The sequence below is a fragment of the Pristis pectinata genome, chromosome 30 (assembly GCF_009764475.1).
Source record: "Pristis pectinata isolate sPriPec2 chromosome 30, sPriPec2.1.pri, whole genome shotgun sequence".
Lineage (NCBI taxonomy): Eukaryota > Metazoa > Chordata > Chondrichthyes > Rhinopristiformes > Pristidae > Pristis > Pristis pectinata.
In genome coordinates this window covers 16,717,663-16,742,330 of record NC_067434.1, presented here as the reverse complement: position 1 = coordinate 16,742,330, position 24,668 = coordinate 16,717,663, and the positions used below count along the sequence as shown (strand labels likewise).

Genomic DNA, 24,668 nt, shown 5'->3' with positions numbered 1-24,668 from the left:
AAATGAATAATCCTGTGCAGTTCATCCATCACCTTGTGTTCATTGGACCTAAATTGCTTCTTTGTTAAGCAATATCATGATTCTACTTGAAGTTCTCATTCTTGTTTTCAAATCCTTCCATGGCCTTCTGTCTTCCTCTCTCTCAATTTCTTCCAGCTTGATTTCTATGATCTCACATTTGATAACTGAGTTGTTGAGGCCCAAACTCAAATTCAATCCAAATCGATTTGCTTCTGATATGCTTCTTAAATTCCAACTCTGAGCTTTTGGCCATATGCCCTACTTTTGTGACTTTGTATCAAACACTCTGTGAAGTGAATATTGGTTTGAACTGGCACACTGAGCCAGAAGGTTAGCTGCTGTCACGATTTGACGCATAGTGTGCAGATATAAAGGTGGTGGCCCATGTGTTGCCTTCGGTAGATCTTTGTTTGTTAAGTGGTGAGTATATATCAATGTAAGACGTGATTATGCAATTTTATAAAGTTTGCTCTTTCTCACAATTTTAAGTATAATGTTACAAAGAAGTTTTTTTTGGGTATTTTTTAAAAAGCATTTTTGTATTCGGGGTTGAGTAGCTTGCATTTACAACTTTTCTACCATAGTTGGGAAGAATCAATCTTGGTCTGATACATAGACTAGTTTCATACTGTTTAGTTATGTAAGTAAGTTTCTGAAACTATCACCTTCAGTTGTGACTGATCCAGTATCATAGTTATATTTGAGAGAGGCTTGAGAATCTTTTTGTAAAATTAACATTGCTATCATGCATTGAACATGAAAGTCCCAAAAGAGCAAGGGCTTCAGACCCTCAAGATCAATTCATTATGAAAATATTTATTTATTTTGTTAAATGGAACAACAGCTGAATTTATCTACTCATATTGTGCTTTGCTAGCTCTAGACAGAACCACTAGATGGAGTCCATTATTTGCTTAAATGAGTACATTTTGGATGAGCATAATATAAACGTTTGAGTTTATGACAAGGCATCAACCATTGAGATTTGAGATGGAGACAAGAGAAGCTAAGTGGCTATTACCTATTTCATCCCTATTGGCAGCATGTTAAATTTAGACAGTTCCATATCACAATATTGGGAACATTTCTTGTTGGATTGTTTAACATTTGCATTGTACACATTTTCAGTTCTCCCTCAGACCCATTCTTTTAAAATGCATCTGAATTCTTCTATTTCTTTTCTCATAGGATTTGTAGAATTTTAATTTCACCCAATTCTCTCCATTAAGTTTGCCTTTCCTAAGATTATAGTTGTCAAACTATGCACAGAAAATGAGGTTAGTGAAGAATATGTGAGATGTAGGGTAAGTGAGAGATATTAGTGTTAGGTAATTAAAACAAAAAGGTCAAAATATTTGTTTATTGATATCAAGTATAAAGTCATTTGCAGATCATTTTTCCTTCACTGTTTTCAAAATCTTCCCCTTTAACCCTCCTCCTCTGGTGCTAGTTCTGAATTCCTCTTGTTGCTTTTAAGGTTCATTTGTACAATATTCAGAAAATCTCCTGCAAATGAGGAGTGGCAGTTGTTGACTGCTGCAAGTTAAACCTGATATTTGCATTTCAAAACAGTTTGCAGAGTTAAATAATTGAAGGTTTAGAGCAGACCATTTAGCCATTGCGTCGAATCGTCTCCAGGCTAAATATTCCAGGTTTATAGTTTCTTGCTGTGGGCAGGCTTTTTGGTTGAAAACCCTGAACCCTACTGTAATTATCAGTGAAATCATTTGGGAAGGTGTTGGAATTAGTTATCCGGCTAAACAAGAATCTTTGGGGGGGAGAAAAAAATCACAGAGTAAATACAGTTGGATTTAGGAAAGAAATTGCTTATTTAATAAACTTTGTCTTTTTTGGAGGAAAACCATTGTGACATCATCACCCTAGGTTTTCAATAAGATCTCTGTAGACTTTAAAAGTTTATGACATCACTTCTTGGTGAAAAGTATATTCTAGGTAGATATTTCAATTTGTGAGGTGGGAATCTTGAGCACTATTGCATGTTAACAGTTGATGAGCATTCAGGTGTTTGGCTCAGTGTTTTTGTTGGTAATCGGAGGGAAGAATGTTAGGAAGATAATGCGAGCAACCCCATCTTCTGTTGAGTAATGGTTGTGGGATTATCAGTCACCACGTACAAAGATGATCTAGAACCTTGATTTAATGCTATGTTGAAGAATGGTACTCTAATGCTACCAGATTGCAGTGTCACCCAAGAGCTGCCCATTAGCTTGGGGTGACACTGCAATCTGGTATCACTAGAGTACCATTCTTGGTTGCCTTGAGCCTACAACCTTTTGACATTAGTGCTACCAGCTGAACTAAGCCAGCCAACGTTAAGTGATATAAGAATGGTGAACATTGATTGCAGTGCAGCATGCCACTCAAAACATTGAATTTAGTACAGATTAAATTATGGTTGTATTTTTCCTCCCCCTCCATGCTCCATCTATTGGTTGAATCCTTTGTGACATCACTATTGCGTTGTGACATCTCTTATTTTTCTGCCAATAAAATAGAAGATGCCTCCAGATGGTAAGATGTATAGCATTATAGCAAATGCAAATAAATATCATGACATCAAGGTTATACCACGTCATTGACCACTTCATTGCTTAGGAAGGATTCCAGATTCTCTTGTACGGTAACTCACCATGGAATATTTGATAAGATTTGGGCTTTGATAACTATACCAAAAGAGTTTATCCAGCAGCTGAGCTTGCAGCTGATTGATGTGCACCTGTAATAAAAGGATTAAATAGCCAATCTATTGACTATTAAAGTGCATGGGTATTATGTAGGGCTGCCCAGTCTGGTTGTTTGTATTCTTAGAAATTTCATCACATGATGTTTCATTATGCATTGCCCAATGTGTCTATCCTCACCCTCTCTGACTTTCCGAGCTATCTGGAATGTGGATAGACTCTTGTTACCCAATTCTTTGCACTTGGTCCAACAGTTTTTCATACTAACTTTAAAAAGGTATAAAAACATTGATCTTCAGTTTCTGTTTACAACAGTGCCTTGCAGATTAGTCTTAATTTTCTAGAGAGTCCAGAGCAATGTGCTGTGTTGGCAACCTTGATTAAATGTTAAAATTGCTTCTTGTCAGACTGTCCATGATTTACGTGTTACTCCTTCCCACCTTAAATTGAGCAAAAGCGGGGGAGATATCTGTGTGAGTCTTGTGGGCTGTCCCCAGAACACACTACGCAATGGATGCATTTCACTGTGTGTTCTGATGTACATGTGACTAATAACGATATCTTGTTTAAAATACTTGTCTTCCTATCAAGGCTTGTGACCGTACTGCGACAGTCATTGAACTTATACAGGTAACAATATGAATCTTTCCTCCATTCGCTGTATTTTTCTGGTGAAATTACCCTATTTTTATAGGGTGGGGGGTACTATTGCTGTAGTTTTTGTTTCCTTGGTCTGACATTGATGTATAATAGACTACTTGCCACAAGTAATTCATCCCACCTCCAACTTATTGGGTGATACTGTGCAATTAATTTGTTTAAAAAAAAAACTCTATTTAATTTCTCCATTGACGTTCTGAAAGGAGTCATCGTTCTCTACCTGCTTACGTCCTTTGTTTTTCTTTAGACCTGCAAAGAATCATATTGTCTTCTGATTATTGAAGTGAAGATCTGAAAACTTTTGAGGGTGGGGGTAATGTACCCCTGTATTGCCATCTCTTAGGAAACCCTAATTTGGGTGTTTCATGAAAAAGTAATGGGAAATTAAGTTCATTGAAAGTCAGTTTTCTGCTCTAAACTTGATCAGCAGACTTTGTTTGACAGAGTGTACGAATTTGGCAATTGCAGTGTAAATATAAGCCTCAATTTTCGTCATTTCTCCAGGCATCTGCTTCCCAAATCTCGAGTCCAGATGCAAAGCAAAGGACTGCAGAGCAAATGCACCCTGGCTAGGAAATACAGTGGATCCCAGTTTTACCTTTTAAAAGTTAAGAGTCAACTCACTTAGTTTTGAGGTGATGCAAGGCTGCGTCCTCCAGCAGTTCTCACACACTCCCACTAATTCAAAACTTGCATTTTAAGCACACATGGGCCAAATTCCAACAAAATCAAAAGGAACCAAAAAGCCACGCATCTTTTACTGGTAGCGGGGGAAATTGACAGAGATTCTACAATGTACTTCCTGGGTTTAGCAGTAGAAACTTAAATTTGTATTTGAATGGATATTCTAGCCCACTGATCAGAAGCTTATTGCAGTCGTTTATTATTCATCATTTGTTGTTTGTCAAATTATGTGTAGAACCATGTGATTATAATGCAATGGAATTAAAGCAGAAATTGTTTGGATGAAATCTCCTTGACTGCCTATTCTCATTGTAGTTCTTTATACCCACCTGTGCTGTCAATCTGAAGCCACCGGTGGTGCATCAGAATGTATGTGGTTATTGAACTTGCCTCACCTTCAGGTCAAAAGGATACAAGTAAGTCAAGCTGATACAGCAGACTTCCATAAAAGGATCACGTGTTAGTACAATTGTTCAGAGGAGTTGCATGATATCTGCTTCCCTGTACCTCTTTTGAATTTCAATTAATAGCTGTGAGTGCAACTTCTTGTTGTTCAAAAATGGATGAAACTAGCCATAAGTTAAGGGCAAACAGCTTCGATACCTATTCAATTTAGGTGTGTGGTAATGACGCCAAGCTTCTAATAACTAGTATATGGTTATCAAGGTAAAGTGCTATTGACAGCATTTAATGACTAACAAGCAACAAAATGAAAAGAAGCAAAGCGACTGCTTGTAGCTTTCATTCAACTACTGTAGAGTTTGAAAGGTTCTGTTGTGTTTCAGGAGCCATCACAATGTTACCGTTTTTCAAGGACATCTTTGATCAGCGCATTCCCAGCGAGTCTAGACACGTGCCTGATATTTGGGAAGATCTTTACAAAAAGCTAAATGTCCACAAGGATGGCCGTGTGGATGCCGATGAACTGAGGAAAGAACTGGAAGGAATTGGAAAGGTATAGCATTTGTTAGATGTTAAGATGCCACCATTATATACTTTGTCAGTGTACTACAGAAAAACAACTGAGTCACACCCGTAAATAATTCAGTCCTATAGTTTACAGACAGCTTTTGATTTAAAAAAAACTTCAGGCTATCACATACAGAAAGAGGATGGGTACTCTTTCAAGCCAGTATCGTTTGGCATGATCATGGCTCATCTGTCAACTAACTCAATCCAGGAGTCCTGATGAAGGGTCTCGGCCTGAAACGTCGACTGTTTATTTCCCTCCATAGATGCTGCCTGACCCGCTGAGTTCCTCCAGCATTTTGTGTGTTGCATCTACATTCTCTCTTGTGTCTCAATCCAGCTGTCTTGGCGCCATGCTTCCTTATACCCTTGGCTAGCTAAGGTTTATCAGCCTCGTACATAAAATGGGTCAGAAGCTGCTTTTTGTGAGAGATGGTTTCTCACTTCTGTGTAGAAATGTTTTCTAACTTCTCTCCTAATTGGGTTGCCTCTGAGTTTTAAAGTTATGACACCTTCCTTGGGTACTTCCACTAACGTACAAAGATAGGAAATGGAATCACAGGACAAGATTAACTAGCTTGTGAAGGATGTTTCACGCCACCACTTCTTCAGGCAGTCCTTTGGGTGTTGAGGAAGACTTACATCCACTGCAGTTCTGAGATGGAACAGTTGACACTGCATGAATGGGTCAAGTGGAGCTTGACTGGGAGGGTTGTTCAGATGGTTGTGAACTTCTTCCACTGACCTGTGGAGAGACTCAGTGCTTACTGCCTTCCCACATGCTTCTCCACCAGTTTGAGAGGTCCTGGGCCAGAGATATATTCTTCAGCAGGCTCTGAGGACATCCTTGAGTGGAGACGAAAGGTGAAAACTTTCCTACTTGCCTTGAAGGTTAACTTCACTCCAGGGGAAAGGTTGTTGGAAATGATATAAAGTATTTGTATGCAAGATTGAAAAGAATCTGGAACAACATAAAGCCATACCTCCTCTACTCTTGCTTCCTCCCACTCCACACCCCCAAAAAAACACAGCCATGGATTCTCTAGCATCAGTCAAAAATGGAAAATACTTGAGAAATTCCAGTCCAACTCCCTTAGGTGATCGGATCTAGTCGTGAGATTATATTGACCAATTATTATCTATAGTGACCCTTCCAGCTAATGTGATTATTACCCTAGTTGAGATCAGATTCAGGTTCCTCTTGAAACCACAAGGACTGAGAGAAAGAGAGAGACAGCAGACTTTGCATAGTCAGCAATGTATTCTATAGACTTGTTACTATCTAGGGAAAAAAATGCTCAGATGACTAGCCCATTCCTATTCTTCCATGCGTTAAACTCTCATCCTCTGGTCTTTGTTCTCATTAAGTCATCAATAGACAAACCATTTTGTAGTCTTCATAATTATGCCACCTTCTGGGTCTACCCTGCTTTCAGGCTACACTATCACTCGCCATGTGGGGACTAGAGCTGGATGCAGGCTGACCAGCAATCTCCACATTGGGAGATTTGTGTTCTTTGATTAGTATAGAAAGGAGCTAATGCTCTATTAACTTGGCTGCAGTTCCTCCATCAGTCCATTGGTGACACTATTGTTAATTTCACCCTTTGAAGTAACAGTAGGCGAGGTAAAGTCCTGCAGTAGTTAATCGGCACACATTGGTAAATTTTACAAGGTGGAAATTTATGATATTTCTGCACCAGTTGTAATGTGTAATCTCCATGTTAGATTCAAAATTAAATTTCAATTTGAAGCATTTAATGATATTCAATTTCCACAGGTTAAGTCTTATTTGGCAAGTGAAAGGAACAATGTATAATGAAAGATTAAAACTGTGAGGAACTGAATGGTATATTTTACTTCTGGAATATCTGACTGAAACGAATGCTCCTTTTGTGTGTCTTTCTTTTATCTTCTCTTGGGTATCTCCATGAACTGGGTAGTGACGGTCAGTAAGTTTTGGCCTTAAACTTTGTTTTTCAATAAATATCTTTGCCTATTACAGGATGGCTTCAAAAAAAGAGATTTTGAAGCATTCCGGAAGTACCTTGCGAGCCAGCAGAAGACCTTAAAACTTGGCTTTGGGAAGATTGCAAAGGCGAGAACTGGTGAGTCAATGCTAGCCTAAAGGTGCCATTGAAATAGCCATTCAGCTTGTCCAAATATCAGCAAATATGGAAGTGCAACTGATGCTAAGTGTGAATATGTGGTATTCCTCGCCATGTGGGTGCTGTGATTTTGCACCCAGTGACACTTTTGTCTTTTGGAAACCCAGCAACCCCTATTGTGTTGTTTATAGTGGCACTTAGGCCAAGGGTGGTGAGTGGTTACAGTCTGGAAAGGTACCTGTGTTTACAGGTGGTCCTGTGATTTTGTCACAGGAAAATTGAACTTAAACCAGGCACCAAATAACAATGAAATCTGGTAGAATATCCATAATATCCAATTGGTTCATCTTTATCCTTCCAGGCCTATTTGTGACTTGGACTCCTCATTACATACTGACTCTTACTTTCCCTGGGATAATGAGAGTGTGCATTAAATACTACCTTTAGGCCAACATTGCCCCATCTGGGACATAAAAGACTTCAGCACATATTTAACTGAGCTTGTCTAGTTTCCCCTCTTACTAAGCCTCCCATACAATTTCTGATGAAAGGTCAATGATTTGAAGCTTGCACTTTCTACCTGGTGAATGTTTACACTTTGTTTTATTTCAAATTTCTAGCATCCACATTTTTTTTAGTTTTGAAGCAAAGTTAATATGGATTAAAACCCCTGGATGTATGGTAGCACCTGTGGGGCGGAGACATGAATGCTTTTATTTTTTATATTTATTTTATATTTTCACTATCTGCATTGTTTTGCTATTGTCCTATTAAACTTGTAGGCAAAGTTGGAAGATTGAAGGTTATACATCTCATGGGAAAACTACGTGTCAGTCTTAGTATCTTGCAAGCAAAAAAGGTTATACAACAGTAAGTAGCAGAATGATTCAGTTACTGGGCTTAGAATTCTAGACGTCTGTGCTAATTATCTAGAGGTGTGAATTAAAATTCCACAGTGGCAGCTAGGAAATTCAAATTCAGCTATTAAGTAATCTGGAATTTTTTTTTTTGCAAACTTCAGCAGCAATTTCCAAAACCCATTTGGTTCAGATGTTCTTTAGGGAAAGTAAATCTTACCTGATCTCACCTACGCACAACCCTGCACCCATTGCAACATGGTTGACTTTTAACACTTCTCTGAAATGACTGAACAAGTTGTGCCAAACCAAAGGCAATAGTAATGGGGGATAAATGCTGGTTGTACCAGTGACACACATACCCCTCTTGAACGGATCTCTTGTATGATAAAGATGAACTCTTGATCTCTCTATCTACCTTGTCACTGTCCTTACACCTTTTCTGTCTGCCTGCACCACACTATATTCTACATCCTGTTATTGTTTTTCCCTCTGTACTACTTCAATCTACGTATGTTTTGGAATGATCTGTCTGGATGGCATGCAAAACAAAGTTTTTCACTGAATCTTGGTACACGTGACAATAATAAACCAATTACCAATTAATGAACTTAATAGAGGTCGAATTTATGAATGATTTGCTTTACCGTTAAAGTACATTTGCATTGCACAGAAGTGGATGATATTGTAGGTTCACAAGACACAGATGAGATGATCTATTTAAGATCTCATTGAAGCGCCTGTTTTTTTTTATATAAACAACCGAATGCTAGAAGAATTCAGTTAGTCAGGCTGCATCTGGAGGCAAAAGGTCTTAAGTCAATTTTTCGGGTCAAGACCCTGCATCAGGACTGACCCAAAGCACCGTCCTTAGACACTTCCACCACTTACCCATCCTCGTTCCCTAAAATAAGGTTGAGTACAGCTCCACCCTGCCCCCCCCACATAAAAAAAAACAAATCGCTGGAGGAACTCAGAAGGTCAGGCAGCATCTGAAGAGGGAAATGGACAGTCGATGTTTGGGGTCGAGACCCTTCGTCAAGACTGGTGGATGTCCCTGGTCCCTATGAAGTGTGGACATCCATTCCTGATGAAGGATCTCGACCTGAAGCGTTGACTGTCCATTTCCCTCTACAAATGCTGCCTGACCTGCTATTCCTACAGCAGTGTGGTTTTTGCATCAGATTCCAGCATATGTAATCTCTTGTGTCTCCAGGACTCTCTACATACTGCTTAAAAACCCTTCCTGGATGCATTAAACAAATTCCATCCCATCTAGGCCCCTTATAACTAAGGCAATCCCAGTCAATATTGGGAAAGTTAAAATCAACCACTACTACAACTATAGTGCTTTTACATCTTACTGCTATTTGGCTACATATTTGTTCTTCCAAATCCCATTGACTACCTGGAGGCCGATAAAGTGATTGCCTGTTTCTTTTTTCTAACTTTGACTTGCATAGCTTTATTTGCTGATCCCTCCAGTATATCCTCATTGAGTGCTGCTGTAATGCTTTCCCTGATCAGCAATGCAACACCCCTTCCCCTTTGGAAACTCCATCCCCCATAACGCCTCAAAATACTATACCCAGGAACATTGAGCTGTCATTCCTGCCCCTCACTCGGCTACGTTTCTGTGATTGCCACAACATCATACTCCCACATGCTGATCCATGCTCTCAGCTCATCTGTCTTACCTGCGAGGCTCCTTGCATTAAAGTAAATGCAGTTAAGCCTACCAATCCTCTTATGCTCCCCCCACCCATCTCTGGCTGCTCTGCCTACTAGACTTGCCTGCTCCGTTTACTACATTTGCTTTTCTCTCCTCTCCTGCTTACACCATCATTTTGTGTCACCACCACCCCCCGCACCATATCACTAACTTAAACCACCCTGAGTGGCCTGGAAAATGGCCCTTGCTAGGATAATGGTCCCTCTCCATTTTAGGTGCAATGCTTCTTCCTTGTACAGATCACCCCTACCTCGGAAGAAATTCCAATTATCCAAATATCTGAAGTCCTCCCCCTGTGCTTTTCCCTTAGCTGTTCTATCTTCTCATTTGTAAACTTAGCACCTCCTGGCACAGGGAGTAATGCTGAGATTGAGGACGATGGAACTTGTTTGTAAAGAGGGGAAGGGAGGTGTAATATAATTGAGGCAGGTATAAGGATGCAGAAAGTAGTGGTGTAGAAGCCTCAGACTTTGTACTCATCCAACAGGTATACAGGTTTTTACAACCTGAGTAGATGAGAGCAGAGACTGAAGAGTGGATGAGCAAAGTGACCACAGCGATGTGGTACAAGGGGCCATTCATGCTGGGGGAGTGAAACTGTTGGATAAATGTTCTGTGAATATGAATCCCAAAGGCTATGTTCCCATTCTGTTGCCAGGGTTAAGTTCATTTCCTTGATGTAGGAGAGAAATTAGAATGGAAAGGAAAGGTCACTTACCCCAGGTATGTGTGAGCCAATGACCTCAGACAAAGGAGGAGGTTCTGCTAAAGGAATATGAGCAGCTGGAGTCCAAATTATAAAGGTGACCATCTCAATTACTAACCTGAGCTATGTGCAAATTGGCATAGTGTAAATAAGAACAGAGAATTGAATATGTAACTGAAAGGTTAGTATGGGAGAAATAGGTTTCAATTGATGAGCACACAGCTCACTACCCCAACCAAGCTCTCTTGGTTGGCTAGAACCATAGCATAAGATCATAGTTGGAAAGCATCAACATTTCTTCCATTGCCTTTAATAAATGAAAAATGTTTTCATTGTATAAATATATGGATTTAATAAAATGGTACAGAAAACCAAATACTGCTCTCTCTCTATTCTTGAAATTAACCAGCTTGGACAGTGATAAGTATATGGACATTGACTGGAATGAGTGGTGGCAGATCTATGTAACAGACAAAGAGGACAATATGCGAAATATGATTGATGTCTGGAGATATAATAGTGTAAGTATTGCATGCAAAATGGTCATATGCTGTGTGACTGGTTGAACCATGATGAAGTTAAGCGTACATATATCCAAAGTCTGCAATTGGTTAAACTAATTTCCATCGATGCAAGTAGTGTGTCTCTTAACAACACCTCAAAATGCTTCCATATATAGTATATTATTTTAGAAGCCCAATGATGTCTGGTTTTGTGCAGTCAGCTGATTGAATTTTTAAAGTTAAAATGCAAAATTTGTAATTGGGAGTGACCAATGTCCAACAGTGGAAGGGATCTTGATTTAATAGTTAGGAGGTTATTTGCCTTGAGATTAGAAGCACAAGGATCATTAAGACTTCCTTGAAACATAGTGTTGCAAATTATAAAGTACCAAGAGGACATAAACTGTAGGATTTGTGTACGAGTGCTGTCATCTCTTTTTCTTAATGTAGAAACAGTATTGGTGATAGTTCCATTTAGTCCTAAAGTGTGATAGAAAAAGAGATTTCATTTGAAAGAAATAACCTTCATACATAACCTTTCATAGTCTTGGACCATCCTAAAACTACTTGTAGCCAATAAAGTACTTTTGAAGTGCATTGGGATTAGGGTTACAAGAAATGTAGCAGCCAGGGTTTAGACAAAGTTCCACAACTAGCAGTGTGATAGCAAGATGGTCTGCTTTGTGATGTTAAACACAAGATAAGTACTGGTCAGGATATTGGGGATGTGGATGTTTTGTGTCCACCTGAGAGAACAGAAGGGGCCTCTGAATAACATTGAACTGAGTAATGTCTCCTCCCAAAGAATGGAGTCTCGTGGTGCTGCACGAAGTAGCCTACATTTTTGTGCTCAAGTCTCGAATAGCAGTTGGACGTCCAGTACTTACTCAGAGTCCTGTTCTTGCACAAACTAAATTACAGTAATTCTGGAGGATTCGAGCTTTTAATAACTTGATTTTAAAAGGCAATGACAAAAATCGTCACTTTATCACCTTAATGCTTTCTTTCACCACAACCCTGCACAGATCTTTTCTATCAATGATGATATAACCAATTGTGAGGAGTTCTTAGAGAATGAAGAGCCAGAGAAGTGGTGGTGCCATCTGATTGCAGGAGGCACGGCTGGAGCTATCTCACGAACTGTAACCGCCCCTTTTGACCGTCTAAGAGTGCTAATGCAGGTAAGAGTGCTCACTGCTGCTGTGTCTGTAATTTCCATATTATTATTACTGCTCTCTAAATGTGCTAATTATTCTGTTTTATTCGCAGGTTTTGAGATACTGAAGTCGTAACTAAGATTCGGGCATTCTCAAAATACTGACCTCCGTGTTTATCATGATTTGCATTTATATGTATGGAGCTACTGAGGCTCTCTTCAGTAGTTGTTTTCTCAGATATATTGATAACCTTTGGAAAAAGCAGTTATATTGGGTTAAGTGAGCTGGTTTCTGTCAGAAACCAGACCGCTCATTCATCACTTAGACCTTTGTGGATTGGATGGCTTTACTAAAGAGCTGACACAGGCATATTAGGTCTATTGACCTTGTTCATTTCTATATCAGACTATTTCTATAAATACTACTCACCCTATCATTATTGCACCCCCCTCCCCCCCCGGCATCAGAAGAATGAATGAGATAAAATGTGTATTGCCTGTTCTTGGGAAGTCAAGTGCACAAACTCCAGTTGGATGAGCTTTGTGCTTCAGATAAGTATTCTTAGGGCCTGGAGATACAGACGTATATTCCTCAATGTTTCTGGTTACTCAAGACAGAGCTTAGAAATTGAGTAGATATTTTAGAATTTTAGTAGTACAGAAGCAAACCATTAGGGCAGGCACGGTAGTGTAGCAGTTAGCGTAACGCTTTACAGTGCCAGTGACCTGGGTTCAATTCTGGCCGCTGTCTGTAAGGAGTTTGTACGTTCTCCCCGTGTCTGCGTGGGTTTCCTCCGGGTGCTCCGGTTTCCTCCCACATTCCAAAGACATACGGGTTAGGAAGTTGTGGGCATGCTATGTTGGCGCCGGAAGCGTGGCGACACTTGTGGGCTGCCCCCAGAACACCCTATGCAAAAGATGCATTTCATTGTGTGTTTCGATGTACATGTGACTAATAAAGATATCTTATCTAGTACAGTTTCTGTTCTTCTACTTGCTCTTGAGAGTGAAAGGCATTTCCTTTTGAGTTCTTCTGAAATGAGCCAACAATTTACTGTGTTCTGGCTGGGGGGACTTTAGTCAGCCTCCATTATCTGAATTTCATGGAGTTATTAGCGTCAAAGATCAGCTGTGCTATAAGTTTTCACACCCGGGGAATGAGCAGGGTGAGAGGGAGTAGTTGGACAGCTCTTTCAACGTGCTGGCAGCAAATGATGGCTGCTTCTTTGCTTCATGATACCACGTTTCAGTTGTCAGACTTGCCATGTCAAACTTTATAATGTTGAAGCATAACCTTAGATCACCTTTGACTTTCTGAAGAGTCTGTCTATTAATTCTATTATGATATTTATAATTTTTCAGATCTGGCATCTGCCAGGTCATTTCATATCCTTCGCTTTTGCTCTGTGCTCTAATGTTGAAGGATGGAAAAAACACTTAGAACATAGAAAGCCTACAGCACAATTCAGGCCCTTCGGCCCACAAAGCTGCACAGAACATGTCTCTACCTTAAGAAATTACTAGGCTTACCCATAGCCCTCTTTTTTTTAAGCTCCATGTACCTATCCAAAAGTCTCTTAAAAGACCCTATCATATCCGCCTCCACCACCGTTGCCTGCAGCCCATTCCATGCAGTTACGACTCTCTGTACAAATGGCCTTGCATTGTAAAATTTAAAACTTTTTCCCCCGATTTATACAAAAATAAACAAGCACTTAAAACATCGTGCTCTCTAATATCAAATTATTCCCCTAAATTATTATTTTTTTGCTGATGCATTTTTTTTTTAGCCTGCAGTTGTTAGTAAAGGTGAATGCTTGAATTCTGTCAGCACTAGCTACTGGGCCTATAGTCACCAGAATAAAGTTTGTTTTTGTATCTTCTTCTCAGGTTTATTCTACACGAGAGAATAAAATAAAGATATCGAGTGGCATAAGGCAAATGATTGCAGAAGGAGGTTTCAGTTCAATGTGGAGAGGAAATCTAACAAATATTATCAAAATTTGTCCAGAGCTTGCCATCAAGTTCATGGCATATGAAGAGGTAAGACAGACATAAATTAATTGTAGCTTTGCATTTTTATTATGCCTGTCTGTTTAATAATTTAAAGACATTTATATTGTGCCTCAAGACATTTTATTTTGTTGCAGATGCATAATTGTCTTAAAATGTTAGAGAGCTGTAGCCTGAAATGGAGAAGAACCTCTGATTTAAAATTAAGAATTGCTGAGGAAGGATTTAAGTTTTTATCACCCTTTTCATGTAGTTTTTTTTTCCTAACCTCAATCGAAAAGCCTGGTTCTAAATTTTAAGCAATTTCTGCTGTTCCTAAATTCTTCAACTGGCAGAAAAAGTTTCTCCCCATGCATGCTAATTAGCTTCAAAACTGCAATATTTTAATTGAAGAAATTAAGTTACTGACTGGTCGGTGTAATTACCTGACCATACAACAACTAAACCCTGATCTCGGTAGGCGACACTTGCCGGCTGCCCCCAGAACACTCTATGCAAAAGTTGCATTTCACTGTGTGTTTTGATGTACGTGTGACTAATAAAGAAATCTCATCTTATCTCTTTCCCTTTTTCTAATGAGCTATAGTTACATCGATCAGTCAGTAACTTAACTTCTTCAATGGAGTTAATTTTGGAGTTAAATATCCCAATCCTGTTTTAAGCTTGTTTCCCCTTCCTTTAGTATATAAAAGAGATGAATTTACTGTTAAAATTAAGGTGGGTGAGTCCATTCCTGATTGTGTTGAGTCTTGAAGGATGAGGTTTGGTGGTGGAATGTCGTTTTACAACCTGGATGATGCTTCGAAGTACCAAATAAAATTTCTTCGACAATTTAAACTATTTTTTCCTGAAATGTGTTCATAGCTAAAGGAACTAATTGCAGCTGATCCAGAAAATTTGGGAATGAAAGAGCGATTTCTTGCTGGATCAATGGCTGGTGCAGTGTCTCAATCAGCCACGTATCCTGCTGAGGTAGGAAATTATGACCAGGTTTTTGGTTAATATTTAAATGTGCATATGACTATTATATGATATGATATTTAGTAATTAAGAGTACTTCAGCAGTCATGCCCTATCACTTAATGAAGTCTCCAGTAAAACACACACCATTTTAATAGGTGTCATCAGAAATGCATGCAAACAGACTCACTAAGTCATTTGCTGAAATACTCAAGATTAGCAACAGCAAGTATAGTTATGTGTATTTAGAGTTCAATATTTAATTCTCTGCTTGTTTAAAACTCCCATTCATCAACATTGAAGGATTCATTGTGTTGCCATCAAGACATTACTCCATTGCTTTCTGTTGTTACAAATTTTTGAGAGACCTTATTTTGAGAACTATTGCTTGCTAATCTTAACTTTGGTTTGAATATAGTTACTTATTCAATATGTATTTGGAACTAAAAACGATCTTACCTAAAGCACATGTTCTAAAATATAAACCTTGGCACAATAGTCACTTTTTCATTTGACAACAACTAAGTGTCAATCTGTCTGTCTCAGAGAAGAGCAAACAAACAATATTGTCCTGCAGAGTTCATGCTTCCTCACCATAACCTGGGCTTTTGCATTAGGTGAACAGTAAGAGCTAGTTAAGATCCATTAGAGATGCTAATGAATGAATGCTGAAAGTGGTTGTCCAACGCTACTTTCCTGTCACTTCAGCGGAGGTGTTCATTATTTTTATTTTAAATTTGTTAATACCTTTAACTAAAAGGGGAATTTCATTTAAACAATTATTCATGCATTCCCTCAACACTAACGTTTTGATGGCAATTGATATTCAACTGATTATATCATCGCACTACCAACCTCCCTGACTTTCTACCTTTTAAGATTCTTCGCTAAGTGTCAGTCAAAGGATCAGCATTTTGAATCGGCTACCAGCATCAACAGCTAAGTTTTAAATTTAAATTACCCCTTGTGCTTCCTGGTTTCATGCCTGAATAACCCAGCCAAAGTTATGCTTCCTCGTTCTAAGCTTCCTTCATGTCTCACCCCCTAGTTTCTTGGCCTGTCTTTCCATTACTCCATCAACTCCTATTTAGTTTAGCTCCCCATTTGATATTTTATCTCAAGAATGTAAACCTGGTTCATGTAACACTTACTCATAATTTAACTCCTTTAATCCTGACATCATTTAGTGATTCCATTTTGCATCTTTTTTTGAAGCCAGTACCTTTTTGTAGGGTATTGCCTAGAACTGAATGCTATGCTCTTAACAGAGTCCAACCTGAGTTTTGCTTAACTGTAGCATAGTTTCAACTTTTGCATTCGAGCTCCCATCACGTAAAGGCCACCATTCTGTTTAGTTGTTTGTTGTTTTTGTACCTTTGTGATTTCAATACTTAGGCCTACAGTTTTGGACAGACTTGCATCCAGCAGGTTTGTTGGTACCAGCTGAATGAATTCAGCACAGAGAGAGGGATCAGTTCTTTCCACCGATGCTGAATAAAATGTCGTTTGATCTTGAAGTAATTGCCATCACTTTTTGAATACTAACGGAGACTGACTTCTAATTAAAAAAGAATGAGTCGACCACCCAAGCTCTTGATGGAACACTGAAATGAATTAATGGATTGGAATTTCATGGCTGGGACCTTCACGAAACATTAGCAACTTCATCCTTAAAATTAGCTCCAGCCTAGTCTGCAAAATTCTGCCATTAATGGTACCACTTGCGCCCAGAACAGTCCCTGTACCCCTAAATGTCCTGATGGAGGGTTAAATCAAATCCCCAAGTTGACCAGATGTCAAACAGTTTGAATGTTTGTGAAGGCCTATGACATTTACAAACATGCAAAAACATTCAATTCATAACTTAAATCAGTTTATTTTTTAAAACGTAAATTGCCTGAAACATAACTCCTCCTATTTAGGACAGACAGTACCCCTTTCCTTCACGGCCAAAGAGTGAATGGAGTTGCTGAACCTAGAGTAGGTTCACAGATTTCTAGTGTAACATTTCAGAAATCATAGGAGGTTGACACTCGGTTGCTTGACTTCACGTGGAGTCCAATGCTAGATTGTAGTCATGTAATTGCTGGTGAACGTCCCTCAGGAAGTTTCAGGACTTCTGTGTTTGTGCATACTTGGACAGAAGTCCTGAGTTTCCTGACAATAATGGAGGGAATTGCTGGCAATTCTACATGCAATTTTCTTTGAATTTGTTAATACTATGTTTGCTGGCTCCTTTATGCTGGGGAGACAAATCACACATTAAGTGTCTGCCTTTGCAAAACACTGTTGTCCGACTTTGAATGAAGCTGAGCTTCTAGTCAACTGTCTCTTTAATTATCCATCCCAGTCCTACTCTGTCCTCTTGCTCATGGCATCCTACTATGTATCAAGGATGCTCAGCACAACCTGGAGGAATTGCCCCTCATCTTTCACTGTAGCACATTCTGGTCATAGTCAAACAGCATAGTTGAGATCAGAATTTTAGATAATTAGCATTTTGGTTAGTAAAGTTTTACTGCAGATTTCTAATATCTGCATATTTTCCTTTTGTAATTTCAGTTCATGATTCTGCTTCTCCCATTTACCCCTCTAGACCAACCTACTCCCATTACCATCACCAACTTCCTCATCATCATACGTTTTTGTGAATTATGTACCACCCAGTCATGGACCTTGGCTCTTACGCTTCTTCTCCCTTTCACTGCTTTTATTTGTTTTTCTCTACATCTACTGAGAGTTCTTTGACTTGAAATGTTGATTCTATCCCTCTCCACAAACGCTGTTTGACCTGAGTATTTCGAGCATTGTGTTGGTGCACATTGGAATTAATGATTCTGCAATTGGTTTTTCTTCCACTAGATGATGAAAACCAGAATGATGTTGCGAAGGACAGGAGAGCCTCGAGAACTCTATGCCCATGTCAGGAATATCTTCATGTATGAAGGTTTTTCCACTTTCTTCAGAGGCTATGTTCCAAATATCATGGGAATCATTCCGTATGCTGGTATCGACTTGGCTGTGTATGAGGTTAGTATTTGTATGATTTTTAGACAGTTGTGAAAAAGTTTATGAAGCACAACTTGCATTTATTTAAGTCCTTGACACTCAGTTTCACAAAGAGAGATACATTAGACCTGTAGAATTAACTATTAGGAAAAATAAAAGAATGAACGTATATACATAACCCATTTTATTACTGCTCTAAACTGCTGTACAATCAATTAAATACTGTTTGACCTGCCTCTAGCCTTAGACAGCATGGTGGGACAGCAAGTGCCTGGTTTCATTCTCAGCTTGCTGTTTACTATTGTATTTAGGGTACCGCAAGGACCTAACCTTGGTCTCATCATAAGCTGCCCCTCATTTTGTTGTGTGCTGATGGTACCCAACTCTGCTGTTCCTACGACTCCCTTCACCATCTCTAAGTTGTTGGACTGTTTGACAACGTCCAATGCTGGATAATGAAACATTTCTTCTGTCTATTTATTGGGATGACTGAAGCCATTTTCTTCATTCCCTCCCAGAAGCTTCATTCCCTAGCCGGTGACTCCTTTCCTCTCTGTCAGCTGTCTGAGACAGAGCCCAGTTATTTGCAAACAATATTATATTTGACCCTGAGATTCCTGAGCACGCATCCTCAAATTAGCTACTAACACTGCTGTAACGTTCTCTTACTATTTTATCTTCAACTCATCAGCTACTGAAATCCTCATTGATACCTTCCATTACCTCTAACCTTTACTATTCCAATGCACTGCTGTACAGTCTCCCATCCTTCTTAAACTTCTCATCCAAAACTCCACCCATATTCCAACGTGCACTAAGGTTCATTCATTCATCACCTGTTGGTTGTGCTTACTAACCAACTTTGACTTCTGGCTCACCAGTGCTTTGGTTTTATCATTTTCATTCTGATTTTCAGTTCTCTCCATGGCTTGTCACTCCCTATTTTTACAAGTTCCTCCAGCTCTACAACTCTCTGAGATCTCGAGAGTCTTGAACAAGGAGACTTAGTTACAAGGTGGTGGTCACTTAAAACGGAGATCTTATCTTGGTTCTTCCCTTTCTCCCCTTTACTTCCTTCAAAAAAAACCTTCATGTTTCTTCTTGCAGAGGGTGTTGAATGCCTGGAATTCTTTATCTGGTGTGTTGTGAAGGCCAGATCATTAGAAATATTTAAGGTGGATAAATTTTTGAAAGATTGGAGAATGTAGGGCTATGGGGAACTGGTACAGAAAAGTTGGGGCCTGGGCAGAGGAGACACGATGATGTTGAATGGCAGGACAGACTTGAGGGCCAGGTGGCCGCCTCCTATTTTCTTGTATTTCCTCCAGCTTTGGTCTCTTGCCCACCTATTGGTAGGCAGGAACGGTAGTGTAGCGGCTAGCGCAACGCTGTTACAGCGCCAGCAACCCGGGTTCAATTCCGGCCGCTGTCTGTAAGGAGTTTGTATGTTCTCCTCGTGTCTGCGTGAGTTTCCTCTGGGTGCTCTGGTTTCCTCCCACATTCCAAAGATGTACGGGTTGGGAAGTTGTGGGCATGCTATGTTGGCGCTGGAAGCGTGGCGACACTTGCGGGGCTGCCCCCAGAACGTGACGTAAAAGATGCATTTCACTGTGTGTTTCAATGTACTGTACATGCGACTAATAAAGATATCTATCTTATTGGCCCACAGTTGATGACCATGTTTTCTGCTGTCTGGTCCTTGAGCTCTGAAACTATCTTCCTATGCCCTGTTGCCCCTTTCTACTTCCTCATGACCAAACTCTTAGTCTTAATGTTTTGTGTAATTTGTATCAGTTTGTGTCTGATCACCTTAATTGTTTTACTAAGTGAAAAATGTTATATAAATGCAAGTTGTTACATATAACATTTTACAGTGTTTTCTACAATTGAGACTAAATTCTTTTCTTGATTCCTACCTTGCATGTTTACACACCACCATCTTATAGAGCACATATTTAATGCTTCTCACTTGCACACTCTACCTTCGAGGCTGTGCTTTTTTGTTAAAGAGTTCTAATTTTGTCCCTGTAGACTCTGAAGAATTTATGGATACAGAGATACACCACAGGCAATGAGAGGCCCCACATCCTCCTTGTGGTGGGCAGTGCCTCGGCTTCCAATGTAGTTGGTCAGCTCGCCAGTTATCCATTGATGGTGCTGCACACTCACATGCAGGCAGAAGGTGAGTAAAGCAAGGGACGGTCGACTATGGATCTCAACCTAACCATCAGTTTGGTGTTTGTGTAGAGAGAGAGAGATTTGCATTTATACAGCATCTTTCATCACTAAGGGAGCCCTGGTTTGGTTTTCAGTCAATTAAGTATTGAAGATTCATAGAAATATTTGGCACCAGACGAATACTTAGCCCATGCTATTGATAAGTATTTCGGCAAGTCTCACTTCCCAGAACTCTAGTCTTGTAGATTGTTAAGGTAGTTTTCAAATGTGATGAGAGTTTCTAACTACACTCCCTTTTCAGGCATTGTTCCAGATCCCCAGAATCTTTCTGCCTTAAATCCATTTCCTTATTGACCTCTTTGTTCAGGGTAATAAATCCACCAGTCACCCCATCATCTTAGACCCTGTGGAGAATATCCTGTGCGGTTCATTCATTGATCAGAATTCCAGCTTCTGCTGCAGATTTTTAAGTCTCTTCTTCCTTTCTCCATGCCCGCATCAGTTCATCTGCTGTTGAAATAACACGCACAATTATGTTGCCTCCAGACCAATGAACCCCTGGCCTGCCTGCCATCTCCCATGACCTCATCCAAAATTCAACCTCCTTTATCCTAGCCAGCACATCACTCCACACATCACCCTCTCTGCTCACTGACTCATGGGCCCACAGCATGCCAGCGTTTTGACTTTTCATGCTGGTGTTTGGATCCTTCTGTGGAAATGCCTCTCTGTGTCTGTGATTTGCCTCCACCTTTGGACTCCTTCAAATCTTTGTTCTCCTAGTCTCTTGAACATCCCCACTCTCTTCACCCCATCATTGACAGAAGTGGCTTCAGTTACCAAGTCCTAAGATGCAGAGTTCACTCCCAAAACATCTCCATCCTGGAATTCATTCAAATCTAGCTCCTACACCAAGCTTTTAGTCATGGAGTATTTATTTGGCTTGGCTGCACTCTTGTCTGACTATGCTTCTGGGGAGGGACTCGATGTTTTATTGCATTAAAGGCTTCTATAAATGCAATTTACTTTTTCTCTTTGTTTATTACAGTCATGTTATTTTGAGCAGTCAGTTTAGTTGAGTCTTCACTTTAGTTTGATGTCAATTGTTGCCGCCTTATGCTTCTGCGATGTGCCTTGTGATATTTTGAAAGGAAGTCATTATGTGTAAATATGTGTTTGTTTTGTGATACAAACCCACTGAAAATGTGTCCAATGTTAAATCCAACCAGGAGCTGATGGAATACTGTTCAATTTTCCTCAAATATCCTGGTAAGGTTTAGACATGGTGTCAGCTCTGGTTGAACAATGACACAACTGAGTTCACCTTTTCCTTTCTGCATCTTGTATCCTGACACTGGAGAATTCAAAGGCACAGTAGCTTATTGTGGATAAGTAGCTGCACTTGCCTTCCAGAGGAAACTTAAAAATTCACAGCTATGTTAGTTTTATTGTAAAACAGGCCCTTCAAGCTGATTTACTTGGATCATTGTGGCTCAGCACTGCAGCAATGCATCCACTTGCCTGGGTCCAGTCACGTGTGGCCTGTGTGCAGTAGGATATCCTATTCCTCATGTTTGAGGCAGGGGCCTCCAGGGATATTTGCAGGAGTTAGATGATAAATGTCCATTGGACTCCTTCCCGCAGCTCCCCCCCCCCCCCCCCCCAGCATGTATGCACGCTCATTCACTCTTGGTATGAGTGGCCTCAGTCCTATTAAACACCTCTCATATCTGCAACCTCCACCACCTTGGAGGGTAAAGATGGTGGGTACTTGGGTATAATCATCTCTAAATTGTGGATTGTTCTGATTTGTAGATGGATTGGCCATTCCTTCATTGTAGCCAGGTCAAACTCCTGGAACCCCCTACCTAACAGCACTTTTGGAGCACAAAGAATGCAGTGGTTCGGAAAAGTGGCATACCACCACTGTGTCAAGGGCAATTGGAGATGCCTACAACCCTCAAAATGAATTGAGACATTCTTCCTTCCTTTCTTAACAAAAAGCGGTCAATGTAGGATCCAGAGGGTTGTGGAGGCTCCATCACTGGAAATATTTAAGGTGGAGGTAGGTAAATTTTTGAAAGATTGAGGAATTGAAGCCTATGGTACCTGGCACAGAAGAGAGTTGAGGCCAGCGTAGATCAGTTACAATCACATTGAATGGAGGGACAGGCTTGAGGGACCAGGTGGACTATTCCTGCTCCTATTTTGTTCTTGTGCTTTCTACTCTATAACACTCACTTCAGTAGACAGTGTCTAAGAGTAACTTGAGCTCCTTGGGAACCTGTTGCGCAGAGCTGAACAAAAATCTCCCTGTAACAAAACCCAATGGGACATTTTTCTTGAGTTAATTTTGAAACTGATCTTTTTTTAAATTTTTGTTAGTGATTGAAAAGGGAAAGAGAAAACCAAGATTGAGGGAATACTTCTGGAATATTCTGACTCGGGATGGATTGCCCGGCTTCTACCGTGGGTTCACTGCCAACATGATCAAAGCCATTCCATCTGTCTGCATCAGCTACATTATGTATGAATACCTGAAGACAAATCTAGGCCTCCGCTCCCACTAAGGAATGCCGTCAGACACTCTCTGCACCTCCCAAAAAAGGACATGGTGATATTTTTCATTTTGTTCAACAGTGGCACTCCACTCAGTCATGTGCCTCATGCTCGATGAACTTATTTTAAAGAAAACCTTAAAAATAAATGTAATTTCCTTTCTTTGTTTGAGAACAACTTATTTGCACAGGAATTTCTTTCCGTGCATTACTATTTATTGTTCATTGAAATGAGGGGTATGAGGCACATTGTCTTTTTCCCAGGGAAGGGGAACTAAAAACTATAGGGCGTAGGTTTAAAGTGAGAGGTGAAAGATTTAAAAGAGATGTGAGGGGCAACTTCTTCACAAAGAGGGTGGTGGGTCTATGGAATGAGCTACCAGAGGAAGTGGTTGAGGCAGGTGCAATAATGACATTTAAAAGACGTTTGGATAAATATATGGACAGGAGGGGTTTAGAGAGATATGGGCCAAATGTGGGCAAATGAGACTAGCTCAACATGGACAAGTTGGGCTGAAGGGCCTGTTTCCGTGCTGTATTACTCTGACTTCTGTAATTCATAACGAAGAGGAAAGTCATCCAGATATTCAAGGAACCCGCTGGAGATGTGGGTCCCAGGGCAACAGAAGTCAATAGTAAATTCTTCTTCTTCCATTCTTTCACAGACCTTCCAATGATTTTATATCTGGCCACAAATGTAACTCAGATTTTCATCACTTGGGTCATTCCTTCAGCTCTGCCTCTTTTATCTCTTTGAAAATGTTTCTTCGACATTTTATAACTACGTATCCTTGCGTGTTCTTGTGTCAAATTTTGTTCAATGACGCTCCTGTGAAGTGGTATTGAAGAGTTTTACTATGATGAAGGTGGTACTTTTGTGCATGTTTTGTCATTGTCATATCTGCAGCTATTTTATCTTAATGTGTCAGTCCCCTGAATGCTGCTCAGGTTGTAACTAAATGGTCACCTGTGTGAAATTTGCGCTTAAAGTGTAAGATGTCTAGAACATGGAAGAACGTGAAGTTGAGGAATTCTCTTTTTCTGACATTGGATTGATATAAAGTAATTTTGTCATCAGTTCCTTTGAATCTGTAGAAAGTGACTGATAATGGCAGAAGGTAAACAGAGGAAATGGGACCATTTCAGAAGCAAGAGAGAATTAAAGGCCCTGGTTGAGTGGGCATGGATTCTGACAGTTGACTGCTCCCTTTTTCTCTCGGGTGGATGGTACTTGCAACAGTTCCTCCTTCGCTTTCCTTGAAACTAGCTCCTTCAATCCATTCACATCCACAGACTTGCCATTTTAAAGTCCCACAGTTCTCTCAATAGAGCAGATATTCCTACTGTGGAACATTCTCATCAACAGCACACCCGCAATGACAAAGAACCTGACCATCTCACCATTAAGCAGGAAATGCAATAATGGCTAGAGCCGGAGGGAATGCGATCTATTGACATGTAGAATGCAGGAAGGAAGTTCATGTGGATCATATTTATGGACTTTTCAGATGAAAGGCCATGAGAACATGACCAAGAGCTCATTGACTTTGAGTGTTAATTCTCCTGATGATTCTTGACTTGCTGAATATTTTCAACATATTCTATTTTTATTTCAGATTTCCAGGATGCACAGTATTTTGCTTTTGTGTACGCATGGATCATGTTGGATCAAGTGACTTTGTGCTGTGAACACTTTGGGAACAGTACCGCCTGTCTCCACAAGATGGCTTCAAGCTATTCTAACCTGGGATTCTGTGTCATTTCATAAATATTTCTTTTAAAAGTTGGTGGAATTACTGGTGAAAGTTAAGGGTCATTTTGAAACCAGGGGTATTTGTGTTAACTGAGGAAT

General features: G+C 39.9%; 1 protein-coding gene across 1 annotated transcript; it reads left to right on the top strand.

Moving 5' to 3' along the window:
* Positions 1–2,540: 2,540 nt before the first annotated feature.
* On the top strand, positions 2,541–22,850 carry LOC127584578 (calcium-binding mitochondrial carrier protein SCaMC-2-like). The gene is made up of 10 exons (XM_052041353.1): positions 2,541–2,553; positions 4,853–5,022; positions 7,042–7,144; positions 11,748–11,821; positions 11,968–12,123; positions 13,989–14,141; positions 14,976–15,083; positions 17,934–18,101; positions 20,112–20,262; positions 22,644–22,850. Exons 1-10 carry the CDS (start codon positions 2,541–2,543, stop codon positions 22,826–22,828), a joined length of 1,281 nt encoding a protein of 426 aa, XP_051897313.1. The 3' UTR covers positions 22,829–22,850.
* The last annotated feature ends 1,818 nt before the right edge of the window (positions 22,851–24,668 follow it).